This window comes from Candoia aspera, chromosome 2 (genome assembly GCF_035149785.1).
Source record: "Candoia aspera isolate rCanAsp1 chromosome 2, rCanAsp1.hap2, whole genome shotgun sequence".
NCBI lineage: Eukaryota > Metazoa > Chordata > Lepidosauria > Squamata > Boidae > Candoia > Candoia aspera.
The window spans coordinates 53,310,281-53,324,795 of NC_086154.1; the positions used below are offsets into that span (position 1 = coordinate 53,310,281).

A 14,515-nucleotide genomic window follows, 5' to 3' on the forward strand; every position below is an offset into this window, starting at 1 on the left:
CCAAGAAGACTGAAATTTACCCTAAAAAGTCAGAACAGCCAAATTATTTAGGTTGAAAAGTACTTAATTTAACCCAGTGGTAATGTTTGCTATCTGAATTCAAATTTTAATTGATGCCATTCTAGCCTCAACCCAAAGGACTGAGTTTGGGACACATTATTGGACTATAAATATGTGCCTTAAAATATTCAAAAATAAGAATAAGATAGCTCTGCCTCAAATGTTTTTAATCCACTCAGTGTATAAATTACCTTCTTTCATACAGCATAAGTTAAGATGGCAGCTGTACTTTTTTTCACCTTGTCTTTCAAATACTGAACTCTCCAAGTATTCATAGCGTGGAAAACAATTCTGAGATATTTCAAGCTCTTGAAATATTTCATAACTTTCCCAGTAATTTGCCATATTGAAAGGGTCTCTTTGAAAGACCCTTTTTTGTTTCTTGGTAGTTAATAACTAGGCAGTTACTCTTAATGGTCTCCTCAGGTGAGATAATGGCTATATCATCTGCATATGCAACCAGACTTGACAAGTGACTGTATTGAAGCCTGAGCCCAAACTGTATTTGTCCTGGCCCTTATGCAGTTGCACATAATGGGCTGTGTGCTAAAGCTCTGCTTCTAAAATGAGTCTGAATTTTGGTGCAGGAGTATATCATTAGTATAAAAATTTCTGTGTTCTTATCTGTGATTTTATGAAGATGGGAGACAAGATGAAATTCTGTGAGATTGCATAAGCCAAAAGCCATGAGATAAACTGATAAGTACCTCTCTATTAATTAAGCAACCCTAGCATGTGGGGGGGGGGAACAGAGTCCTACCATAAACTAGTGCATGCAGTCCAGGTAACTTAAAAGGGGATTGTGTTGGAACTATGGCAAAACTAAGACTAAATGTCAGCATTAAGGATTTAGTTTACAAGTTCTTCTGGATCTCATGTTTGTTTTACATTATGTTATATAACCATGTGGAGCTGGACTTTCAGCATTTTTAATTGATTTTAACGTGTTTAAAATTTCAGCTGAATATGTTTTCTTATTTGTCTCTGGTAGGAAAACTCGACATGTTAATATTCTACTATTTATGGGCTATATGACTAAAGATAATCTGGCCATTGTCACACAGTGGTGTGAAGGAAGTAGCCTCTATAAGCACCTGCATGTTCAGGAGACCAAGTTTCCAATGTTACAGCGTATTGATATTGCAAGACAGACAGCACAAGGAATGGAGTGAGTAGGCTTAACGAGGACAGAACTTGTTGCATCAAGAAGCTGTTAAAGTGCGGTTGCCTGTTCAGTGGACCAAAATTTATTCTAGAGGAAATGTTATCTTGAGTTTTGGCAAAGCCTTTTGTGCTTCCTGATAGATTTGAAACACTGGGCAGTACTCCAGAGCAAGTGGGGTTTAGTTGCAGGTAGTCCTCCATTAATGATGGTAATTGGGACTGGAATTTCTGTCACTAAGCAATGCGGTCGTAAAGTGCAATGTCACATGACCTCATCACTTAGCAATGGCAGTCCCCACAGTCCCCTGTTGCTTTGTTAAGTGAGGACCATGAGTCATTAAGTGAGGACCTCTTCGTGACTTCCTGCTGGCTTCCAACAAGCAAAATCAATGGGGAAGCCACAGGAAATTGTGAGTCCTGGGTGGCTCGCAGGTGGCTGCTACCGCGTTGCATGAATGCAGCTGAGCAGGGGCAGCTGCTGCTGGCAGTGGGAGGGCGTGCAGGTGGCCAGGATGGGGGTGGCCAACAGGAGGGTGCACAAGCGGCTGCTGCGGTGCTGCACAAACACAGATGGGCAGTTGCTGTGGAGTACAAGATGCTCGGGATCTCATATTCCATAGCCAGGCTCCCTGGGAGAAGAAGCAGCAGGAGTGGGAGTGACTCACAAACAGTCGCTGAATGAGTGGTTATTATCCGAGGGCTACCTGCGTTTCTCTTTGTAGAGAAAGAAATGGCATTATCTGATACTACACAGATAGAAACAGATAGAAATGCTTGTCTAAACTATTTTGGGCAAGTTACTTCAGTTGCTTATTGTTTTTGAAATCGCTCAAATCTTTCTAATTCTATTTACAGCTACTTGCATGCAAAGAATATAATACACAGAGACATGAAATCAAATAGTATCCTTTCTACTTGGGAGATTTCTGATGGTTACTCGATTAAGGCAGTAAAGAAGCTTAGTACGGCTTACAAATGGTGGTGATTTGGTGAGATCAGGGTTACTGCTGTTGACAAAACAAATGAATCCTTCTGTATTCATTAGCTGTTCTGATACCAGGTAGGGCTGAAAATTGCTATTGTAGCTGAGCTATTGCTCAAAACTCACACAGAATAATAGGCAGCGCTGCATATAGTCCCTAACTGGAAGGTGTTCATATCTAATTGTTAGTCTTCCTGCTTATGGACAACGTTTTTTGCAGTATTTTTTGGAAATACAATGCCCTTAAAACAGTACTTCTTTGCTAAAATGGTTTAAATAGTCCAGAAGCCAAAATAATATAAGTGGTCAATAAAACTTGTTACATAACATTGGTAAACCCTATGATAAATCAGTTTAGAATAGTGAGTGCCGGTCCCATCTATGTAAAACAGCCACATAAATATTAAACGATTTATTCCTCAGTCTTTCTCCCAAATCAAAATGACAGTAATAAGGGGAAAAGTGTTGCTGGCCTACTTGGTGATGTGGCCCTGGGTTTTGTAGGTGGGAAGGGGGGCAAACGATATTTTCATCTGGCAAAACATGAGCAAAAATATCTCTCTGGAAGGCTGATAAAGAAGCATAAAAATCCTTCCTATAGGTGGCTCCTTCAATTAATATTATGTAATTTACAAATATATTAATTTCTGTAAATGTTATAATTAATAGTTTGGACAGACTAAAAACATTGGCTGACCTATTTGCAAGCAGGACAGTGGTAATTCAAATTACGGTCCACATATGTTCCTTAACAATTGTGCAAGATATATTTCTTCATGAAGATCGAACAGTGAAGATAGGAGACTTTGGTTTGGCAACAGTCAAATCCAGATGGAGTGGTTCTCAACAGGTAGAACAGCCTACAGGATCTGTTCTCTGGATGGTAAGGTGTATTAAGGATAAAGGGGAAAATAATTTATTGATTAAATTATACAGCATTGATCTAACATTAATAAGAATTTGTGTACAACAAATTTGAAAAAAAATTCTTACCTTAACCTTCAGGCCCCAAGATACAGTGTTTTCTATTCCATTACAGCTGCTTTCCTTGTTATGAAAGAACCGTGCTGTGTTTTCTGACGCTGCAGTGTTAATAATATGTTTATAGGATACAGAGCTTCTAAAACAAAGTAATAATTTTGCTTCAATGGCCTGGTTTAGATACAGTTCCAAACTACAGTCAGGACCAGAAGTATTGGAACAAGGATAACTGTTTTGGCATTTGGCCTCTGTACACCACCACACTGAAGCTGAAAAGAAACACACCCAGATGGGAGCGAAGTCAGGACTTTCAGCTGTAATTCAAGGGGTTTGACAAAAGTGGGGCACTAACCATTCAGGAAGTACAGCCAGTGGCATACACACACACCCATCATTGGTGGCTCATAAGTAATGGAACAAACCAACATCATTACAAACATAAGGATCACCTTTAATACCTGGATGAAAATGCTTTGCAGTCAATGACTGCCTGAAGTCTGGAACCCATGGACATGACCAAATGCTGAGTTTCCTCCCTTGAGATGCTTTGTCAGGCCTTTACTGCAGCTGTCTTCAGCTGCTGCTTGTTTGTGGGTCTTTCTGCCTTCAGTCTTCTCTTCAGTAAGTGAAAAGCACACTCTATTGGGTTGACTGACTTGGCCATTGAAGAACATCCCACTTGTTTGCCTTGAGAAACTCTTGGGTAGCTTTTGCTGTATGTTTTGGGTCATCCATCTGCAATATGAAGCGGTGTCCTATCAGTTTGGCAGCATTTGGCTGAATCTGAGCAGAAAGTATAGCCCTATACACTTCAGAATTCATCCTGCTGCTTTTATCAGCAGTCAGGTCATCAAGAAACACCAGTGACCCGGTTCCATTGGCAGCCATACATGCCCATGCCATAACCCTGCCTCCACCATGTTTGACAGATGAAGTGGTATGCTTTGGATCATGAGCTGTTCCTTTCCTTCTCCATACTTTTCTCTTCCCATCATTCTGGTGCAAGTTAATCTTGGTTTCATCAGTCCAAAGAATCTTATTCCAGAACTGGGTAGGCTTTTTCTGGCAAAGTCTAATCTGGCCTTTCTGTTCTTGAGCGTTACCAAGGTTTGCACCTTGTTATTTACATTCATGAAGCTGTCTCTTGACTGTAGATGTTGACAATGACATGCCCACCTCCTCAAGAGCGTTCTTGACCTGGCTAGATGTTGTAAAAGGGTTCCTCTTCACTATGAGCAGAATTCTGTGGTCATCCACTTTAGTTGTCTTCTGTGGTCTTCCAGGCCTTCTCCTGTTGCTGAGCTTGCCAGTTAATTCCTTCTTTTTCAGGATGTTCCAAACTGTTGTACTGACCACTCCCAATGTTTTTGCTATCTCTTTGATGGGTTTATTTTGTTTTCTGAGCCTAATGATGGCCTTCTTCACTGGCATGGACACCTCTTTGGACCTCATGTTGAGAGTTCCAGTGAACAGGTACCAAATGCAAATGTAACACTCAGAACCACCTCCAGGCCTTTTATCTACTTGGTTGGTCATGGGGTACCCAGGAAACAGGCCACACCTGGCCATGCAGCTGCTTGTCAGCCATTCATTCCATTACTTATGAGCCACCAATGATGGGTGTGTGTGTATGCCACTGGCTGTACTTCCTGAATGGTTAGTGCCCCACTTTTGTCAAACCCCATGAATGACAGCTGAAAGTCCTGACTTCACTCCCATCTGGGTGTGTTTCCTTTCAACTTCGGTGTGGTGGTGTACAGAGGCCAAATGCCAAAACAGTTATCCTTGTTCCAATATTTCTGATCCTGACTGTATATACAATATAGCTTGCACTTATGCACAAATTGACACCTCCCACCCCTGCCTTCACAATGTGAGGCACCTTTCACTATAGCTATCTATAGTGTCTTGTTCAACCTGCCATTACACCCATGCATAAGAGTGTTGCTGGGGAGAGATCTGGTTCCAGCCTTATGTATTCATCCAATGCTGCAGGCATCATTTTTGAGCAACACTGGATAGTCCCTTTGAAAAGCCTGTGTAGAGGTCCATAGTCTTAATTTAATTTGCTGCTCAACCTTCTGTTCACTGACAGATATCATAAAGAAAAAAAATATATAAGGTGAATGGTTTTGGTGTAGACCAGTTTAAGTTATGCTCCATGATCTTTTTCTTACCTAATACCTTTAATTTATTTGACCTTTTGCTTCTCATTCCTTTTCTACGCTGTGCATAATATTGCTTACCTTTGAAAGGGAATAGTGGGTGGGCATGTATGTATGGTCTTAGACCCAATTTAAATGCATTTGAAAGTTATTTTTAACATTTAACACTGTTCTAAATTGTGAAGTTATGGTTGTCAGGTATGGTTTTTGGGGTGGGGTTGGTACAATTTTTTTATAAAATCATTTTATGTTTTATAAAGGCACCAGAAGTAATTCGAATGCAAGATAGCAACCCATTCAGCTTTCAATCAGATGTCTATTCTTACGGAATAGTACTATATGAACTGATGACAGGAGAGTTACCCTATTCACATATTAACAACAGAGATCAGGTGAGAAATTATTATTTTTGATGGAATGCTTTATATTTTTGGATTAAGTTTTGTTTTCAAATCATGTAAATTTTCCATGAAAAGTAACAGAGCAAAGCAATAGATAGATAAATAGATAGATTTATTTATTTATTAAATTTATATTACCGCCTACCTCCCCCAATGGGGGACTCTAGGTGGTATATATCGTTTACTAGATAGATAGACAGTTATTTAGTTAGTTAGGAGTTGTATTTGGGTTGTATCTATCTGATATGATAGTGCATGCCTTCTCAATAATTTTGCAATGCTTTCTATTTACAGTTAGGTCAGTGTAATGCCATCACCTTTGTCCTACACTCTTTCTGTGTGAGCCCAGGACACGATTGCATCAGATTATTACCAAAGCAGAGTTAGAGTTCCCCTGCCCTGAACTAACTGTGTCCATTGGTGTTTTCACACTGTATGTTCTAAGAAATCCCTTTAATTTTCTTTTGCCTTCCAGAATTGCTTTAGTAATTGCTCTTGTTAATGAGAGACTGGAAGCAGGATACCAAAGTGCTTGTGGACTCTTCTTTTTTTTGTTTGCATTCTACTTTACCCAGAGATGGGAGAAGGGCCTGAAACTACTTCAGAGCAGTGAGATATGATGGAATTAAAGTTTTAAAAAATCTAACTAATCCAGTATCTAAAGAGAGTGATCAGAGTTTGCTAGGCTTCAACATTTTCACTTGCCTTGGCAAATACAACACTTTCCTCTAGTGAGCGTAATAAATGAGTAGTCTTCTTCCCAGATGGAAGCTGCAGAGATAGGGATTTTCCTGGAAGCATTCCTACTCATTCCAGGGGAGAAAAACTCTGGGTAAATTTGACAACCAAACCAACAGATCTTCTTGGGGCACCAAATGGAGGATACGAAGGCCTGTTCTTGGCTACTGATTAATAAATAGACTGAAAATGTTGCTGCTACACAGGAGTAAAGTTGATACGTTCCTGCTTTTGTCCTTCAGGGATGAAAGGCAATTTTTGTGTGGAGATGCCTCATGCCTTGACACTAAGTCCCTCTGCCAACCATCAGCTGAGTCTAGAATATCTGTCCTATGGGGAAGTGTTAGGAAGCACAGCTTCTTTGTGGCTGAGCAGAGGAATCTATCTCCCGTGAGAAGGACTTGAAAGGCTAGTCAAGACTTGAAACTCCTAATCTTTGAATTTGTTGAGTACCGTAATTCTTACACTTGTCTTGATAGGGATTTCCTACTCCTTGGTTAGCTTTTGCACTCTAAGGAGAAAGTGAATGTTTCAGCAAGTTCTATCTTTCAGGAAGGTTTTACCTCTATTCTGTACTAGCAGAGTTGAATTGGTGCAATATAGGCTAGCTCTGTATTAGAACATCCTTCTGTATTGTTTTCTCCTTGCCCTGAATAGTTTAGAATGTTTTTCACTTTTGCTCAAGGTGGTAATAGTGATAGTTCATGTTTCTATCAACTTTCATCCACTTTTTTGTGCCATAACACATCTGAAAGAATTGGGTTTCCGGGCAGTGTCCTGCTATAGTCAGGCTGTTTCAATGAATGCATTTTTCTTTTCTGAACCTGGCAGTGCTTAGGTGGAACTTAATTTAGTGCACTAATAATGGCAATCCAAGTGCCTTTCCAAGCCCTACTGGAAAATGCAGAGGGTTGGACGGACATCTTTGTGTACGAAAGGGTACTGTAATCTCTGAGCCAGAGCTGAGCAGCTGCTTATTTGCTCTTCATTTTTTTATGAGAATGATGGAATAGTTTATTATGAAGTTGACACACTCTGTTTACAAAAATATATTTATTTGTGATTCATAGATCATTTTCATGGTTGGTCATGGCTGTGCATCACCTGATCTCAGTAAACTATACAAAAACTGTCCAAAAGCTATGAAGAGGCTTGTAGCAGATTGTGTGAAAAAAGTGAGAGAAGACAGACCTCTTTTTCCACAGGTGAGTATAGTTCTTTGATACATTTGAATAAAACAGGATAAGAAAAAAAAACTGAGTGGGGTACATGTTCTGTGAATTGCAAATCAAAAAATAAAAATTCTGCTCTATCATTGAACTCTTTGATTTGGAAGAGGGCCATGTTATATTCTAATGAATGATGATCAATAATGTTTTGATTTTTAAAGTACAAGAAATTGCCAACTTATAAAGTATCGCCTTTTATCAACTGAAACTAAGCTTATATCTACTCATGTTTTCTTCTTTCGTATGTCTATTACATTAATATTTATAATGTTTATATTCTGAATATAATATTCAAAATTTAGTCTATATGGATGTGGAATTTCTGAAAATAAAAACATTCTTCTCTTTCTTTCCCTGTCCTCTTCCAGATACTGTCTTCCATTGAACTGCTGCAACATTCTTTACCTAAAATTAACCGAAGTGCTTCAGAACCTTCTCTGCATCGTGCAACTCATACCCAGGACATAAATTCATGCACTCTGACTTCAACAAAGTTACCTGTGTTTTAGGAGATCCATGTGCAGTGTTCACAGTTCTCCCCAGTAACAGTTATTTATAGCAGTTGTGTTTTGAAAGCTCCAATCTACAGAATCGAATAGCCAGCGTGGGATTCACCTGGATGCCAATTTTAAGAGTGAGCTGCTATGAATTTCTACTGTTTTAAGCCTACAGGGACAAAACTCCATGTTGCCTTTTTCTACAGTTTATCATATGGAAATAGTGCACGGACTATATACAAGAAGTTCTATTGCTATTTTTTATAGATGCACTTGAGCCTTATTTTTTCCCCATATGCAAAAACATGAAAAGGACAGAGGAACAAAAAGAGTATTACTTCCTGGTTTCAACTCTTGCATTCTGCTGAACAAACTGTTATTTTTGTATAGCAACAGCATTTGAGAAAAGGCAACGCAGATGGTGCTGCTTTTCTTATACCTTAAGAACATTCTGGCTTGGAGATATCATAACTAAAACACCAATTTGTAAAGATGACTTAAGGGAAGAGGGAAATGCAAGTTGATGGAAGTGTCCCCTACTGAGTATTTGTCATAATCACTTAATATTGGTGGTTAAAGTTTCATCACTACAAGTAATTTTGCACATAGGAGAAAAAAAATCATTTTAAGATGAGATGTATATTCTAACTAGTACTACTCGTCAGAGGCTGGCACAAGCTTGCTACAATCTTCATAAGGTAACATAAGAAAATTATTGGGTACTTCGGACTTGTTTCTTGCATCACCTGGAGTGTCCAGTGAGAAATGATAGTTTTGTGGGAGGAGAAGAAAAACTAAATAAGTAATGTCAATATATTTCTGCAAAACAAGCAGCCTTTAGACTGTTTGAAAAAACTTTTTTTCTGAGATGCACTATAAGGAAATTTGGCATATACAGGATTTTCCCTTGCTGATTTGGGTTTTAATTTGTTTTTATTGTTCCTGAGAGAAAAACATTTATTGTAAACCCAGGTTCTTCTGATTATCTTATTTTAATAAATAAATTAAATTTAAGTTTGTCATTAATTTGTTTTTTTAGCTGTTTCAAACATGGCAGGTTTGACTCCAACTACGTGCATGTATGTGTTTTAAGTATCCATAATTCTTACCCATAAATTCTACTTTTATCAGGTACTTTTAAAGGACGGGAATAAAAAAACACTGAGGCAATTCCTTTCTAAAGTGCTATTTTTAAAAAACACTGTATTTAGAGCTTTTCACTGTGTATTGTCCCACAAATACCTGACATGTTTTGCTGGGCTCAGACTTGCACTCGACAGAAGTCTGTGATGGTGGGAAGGAGGGGTGTGTGTGATTCCTCTGCAGTCTTCCAAGCCTCCTAAGAAGCTGCATGTGTGATTGCAATGGAGGCCGCAGGGAGGATTGTTTGGCCAACAACACTGTCCTCTTCCTCCAGCTGGAAGCTAGTACTGGATTCTGATTATATAAGAAGAAAGTGCCTTTCTTCTGATAGCCGGATATAACTGGACCTACCCATTACATGCTCTGAAAGTTGCACATTATACTTCCAATTTCTTTTCTTTTCCTTTTTTTGAGATGGTTGAATTGTTGGATTACTGAAACAGAACGTTGAGTCATCCAATATATATGTTAATACTCTATGCACTTTATATTAATGGCCTTTGAACTGTGCTGTACATTTCCAAATAATTTATCTCACACAGATTAAATTTTATGCAGCTTGCCAGTTCATTGTTTTCCAGTGTGGATATTCTCCAGATGTATGGACTTCAACTCTCAGAAGTTCCAGCCATTGCTGAGAATTCTAGGAGTTAAAACCCACACGTCTCCAGGATGCTGAGGTTGAGGAAGAATGCACTACACGTTTTCGTACAATTATATCCCCTTGAATTCATTGTGGATTACTTTTAAGTGGATATGCATAGGACTGATCAGTTACTTTTGGAATGTTGTAGTTGCATTTCATAGATGTGAGATACTTGTTCTTTCTTGCTGGGTAAAAGTGCTAAACTGTTCCAGATTTCTTGGTGAAAGGTGAAGGTGAAAGGTCCCCTGTGCAAGCACCGAGTCATGTCTGACTTTTTGGGGGGATGCTGCTTTCGCAACTTTTTTTTGGCAGTCTATAGCGGGGTGGCTTGCTATTGCCTTCCCCAGTCGCTACCTTCCCCAGCAAGCTGGGTACTCATTTTACCGACCTCGGAAGGATGGAAGGCAGAGTCGACCTGAGCCGGCTGCCCAAGAATCCAGTTTCCGCTGGGATCGAACTCGGGTCGTAGGGGGAGTTTCAGTTGCAATACTGCCCCCTACCACTCTGCACCACACAAGGCTTACTGTAACATCAATGTTCCTATTTAGCTTTTCTTTATTTCAAATCTGCTAACTTTGTATAAATTGTAGAAATCGTTAAGCAAAATTGCTGTTAAAGCACTGAGGTTCACATTAATATGGATTTTTTTTATATCCAGTAAGTCACATATAACCCTCGATTATGGCTAAGAAGTGCTGTTACTATAATTAAGACCTTGCATGGAATCCATATCTTTTTTTCTGTTCTTTATCTCAGAGTTTCTTAAACTTTTCAAGGTCACATAACATCTGTCTGTCGGAACACCTATTTCTTCTTTAAAAGGAAAGGAAAATATTGAAACAATACATGTTTTAATGATACTTTATTTTCTCTTACATTTAACATATCAGTTATAAGTCTTCATGGGATATATGAGGTTGCATATGAAGGCATATTTCACTAATGTCTGGAGTGAGATTTGTGAAAGAAATTGTAGTCCGTTTTGATGTTTGGTCTTGGTTGTAGTGTTTGATAATCCACTTTTAAAAAGATACATAGCAAAAGAATGTAGAATCATAAATGCCTTTTTACTTAAAAGTTAATATCCTCCTGTAATTTTCAGCCGAAGTTTTTCTTTTTTTTCAGTTCACTGGAACAGTTTGTGCATTACCTTCAAGTTGCTTGGAGAACACTGGTATTCTGTGGAACATCGTTTAAGAAATAGAGGCTTCCCTCATTTTATGCTCCATCTCTTGTACAGCTGGCTTTCTAGTGTGTGTGGTTATCATGACAGACAAAATAGAATGCATCACAGCACTACGAATTTTATTAGCAGTATTTGTTATGTTGGACATAGTAGATTTGCCCAGGTTAAAAACTTGTTTTAGGATCCTAGCTTCAGCGCAATGAATATGTCCAACTTTGTTTCTAGTATTAGAGAGATCCTTTTTATTTGAGATAAGGGGGATAGACAAGACGTTGATGGCTGTTTTAATAACAACAGTAGTAGCTGTTGTGGGTGTAGAAGTAGGTGGGAGGCAGGATGCACAATTAGAACAACCTTTCAACGTGACAGTAAATATGTGAGTGAAAGAAGAGAGGGTTTTGGTGGGAAAACGTTTAAGAGGTTTTGGTGGGAAGAAGTCATGTTTCTAGTCCTTTGGTACCAACTGACTATCCCGACACAAATTGTTTAATAATATTTTTTTTCACATAAAGCAAATTCTTGGACAAAAATGAGGAATCGCATTATAGCAAATTCACATAGTGAATTCACATAAAGGAAGGGAAACCTGTACTAATCTATTTAGTCTGTTCACAAAAATTACATTGTCCAGATTAATTGCCCTAAGTATATTTCCTTGCACTATTATGTAATATTCTTGCAGCTGATTTGCCCGCAGTGTTATGACAATCCTTTGGGACTATAAAGCCGTTTCATGCAAAATAACGGCTCCTAATCCAGAGGTTCAACTTTATTGCAACAAGAATACAAACATTCTTATTTCAATATATTGGTTAATTATACAAGGATACCTACTTCACAGCTAATAAATAGCTTTATTTATTTAACAACTACTCATAATGCAATTATCTCTACTTGTACTGTGCATATTTATTTAAAACATTTATATGGCCACCCAACTCGACGTGACTCTGGGTAGTGTATAAAATCATTAAACAAGAAATAGAGAAGAAGAAAAACATCACATGCCATTAAAAATAAAACAAATGGTGTTCAGAACTAACTTGTTGCACTCTTCCAAACGGGAACATTGCTGATCCTGATCTGAGTGCCCGGCAAAGGAGCCAGGTTTTAACTGCCTTCTTAAAGGCCTGCCAGGTTGGGGCCAAGTGTTCTCCCAACCATCAGTGTATTTATGCTTCTATCTCAGGTTACAACTTCATGTAGCTATGAAATGGAGGTAGTTTCACAAGTTTGTTTCTTTATTCATTAGCCAACTATGAAAATAATTTTATCAAGTGGATTATATAGTAAAAGCTGCAGAATTTTTAAATCATACATTTCAAAGCTTTCACTAGAAGATGTACAGCTTTGCAAACATCAGGAAGAGCTCCAGTGAGAAAAGTGTCAAGATGAAACAATGAAGTGCACATGCACTTTAAGTATGTGTACAAGGAAAAGGTGATACTCCTTTATCTTATTCACATTATAATACTAGTAACTGAATTCAAACCAATAGCATGACAATGAGTTTGAAACTAACAATTCAGAACTCTTTACAAACTGAGGCTAAAACTGCCAAGGGCCACAGTGCAGTCTTAGCCAGCAGAAATGTTATTATAAATAAAGGATCAATTTAACCTTTAAATTTCATGTAGGTGCATTCTGTGCTGACTGTCCCCCAATGGAACAAAAATTGCTGGCAGAATGGGTTCCCACTTTGCTCCTGCAGCTCCTCACTTCCCCCCAGGTCCAGTCTAGATAGTTGAGGAATCTCTGAAGTCAACTTGGGGAGTGCAGAGGAAGGAGAGAACAGAGGAGTGACATTTGATGGACTCCTCGGTTTATGTCTTTAAAAATGCAACTCATAAGCTAAAGTTTAGGTATAGTCCAATTCAGTTTTTAGCAACTGAAAAAAGACAAAAATCTGGCCAGGTTTGTAGTACGGATTACTCAATCCTTGCTGCTACTGTTTCAAATAGAATGGACTGATGCATACTCCTGAATATTGAGAAGTGATCATTTAGCAATGGCCAGAAAGAAGCTAGCCTGGTAAGTTACTGTTTTTTTTTATTGATGCAAAGAGATTAGAATTAAAGATCAGGGGTTTCAGGTCTGTTATGTTATGGTGTGTTTTATTTTGCAGGCAGAGAATGCAAAGATGTTTATGTGCACTACTATGCCCACAACTCATAAACTGCTGAGATTGTGTAAATGTAAAGATTACTGTGTTAGCTTTGTTGGGTGGTTAGCTGAACTCTGATGTACACTTTACATTTTGTGCATGTTCTCATGACCTGTTAATGTTGAGCTTTAGTGCATTTAAAAATGCAAAGTTCTGTTCACTTGGGTTGGTTTGCCAGGCTTCAATGCATGTGGGCATTCCAAGCAAGCTCTTGTCTTCTTGTTGCCATGTTATATTATTCAGTTCAGAAGCACCAACAATCTTTGTTTTTGTAGCCAGCAGCACACTTATATGCAAGTAAACATTAGCAAAGAACAGTGTGGTTCTTTGCTTTTGTTAGATTAGTGCCAAGAGGCATATCAATACTTACATAAAAATTGGCTGAGATTATTCAAAAAACATACACAACTTAAAACATTAAGATTTCATAGGGGAAATGTGCTGTTTGAAAGAAATGTTTAAAAGATGAGTGCACTTTATATCCTGTAATCTATTGAATGATGTAGAGTCGGAGGTTCTCAAAGTGTGATCTGAGAGTCCCTGGGGGTCCCTGAGACCCTTTCAAAGGGCCCATGGAGTCAAATAATACTTTTAACATTTCTCAGTTTTAATTTCTAATACAGTACATAGTGACAGATATAACCATATAAACCAAAGCTCTTTGGGGTCCTCAATCATTTTTAAGACTGTAAAGGAGTCCAGAGAACAAACTGTTTGAGAAGCAATAAATGAAGGCCTCTGCATATTCTCTGTTGAGAAGGGCTTTTTTGATAAGAGATTTAATCTGAACAATTTTTTCAGTGAATGTCAGCAGAGTTATGTTCCCTTAGTTTCCTATGGCTAGAACTCCCATCAGATTTTATTTCACTACTAGAGTCTCTTAGCAATTTACTGTAAGATTTTGAGCTCTGAACAGCTGGAACACTACCAACTTGAAAAATCATGGGATTGACATGCATTGGCCTTGATATTTTCCATAATTTTTAAAATAAATCTGACAGTAATCCTATACGAAGATATATTAGATCTAAAAATAGCCTATAAAGTAGAGAGAAAAGCTGTTGGGAGAACTGATATGTTCTTTGCTTTAAGTATGTGTCTGGTTACAAAATATTAATGTAGGGTTATAGCCATATAGAAGTCAAAAACTAAAAATTTT

The 14,515-nt window shown here is 38.2% G+C and overlaps 1 protein-coding gene across 2 annotated transcripts in view; it reads left to right on the forward strand.

Moving 5' to 3' along the window:
* RAF1 (Raf-1 proto-oncogene, serine/threonine kinase) overlaps positions 1 to 9,231 on the forward strand; it is a 57,891-nt gene extending 48,660 nt beyond the window's left edge. For both annotated transcript variants that reach the window (XM_063291831.1, XM_063291832.1), the window contains 6 exons: positions 1,052 to 1,228; positions 2,080 to 2,126; positions 2,971 to 3,089; positions 5,613 to 5,744; positions 7,562 to 7,696; positions 8,089 to 9,231. In XM_063291831.1, coding sequence (XP_063147901.1) covers positions 1,052 to 1,228; positions 2,080 to 2,126; positions 2,971 to 3,089; positions 5,613 to 5,744; positions 7,562 to 7,696; positions 8,089 to 8,229 — 751 coding nt within the window. In that variant the 3' untranslated portion in view covers positions 8,230 to 9,231. The remainder of the gene's footprint in view (positions 1 to 1,051; positions 1,229 to 2,079; positions 2,127 to 2,970; positions 3,090 to 5,612; positions 5,745 to 7,561; positions 7,697 to 8,088) is intronic.
* The last annotated feature ends 5,284 nt before the right edge of the window (positions 9,232 to 14,515 follow it).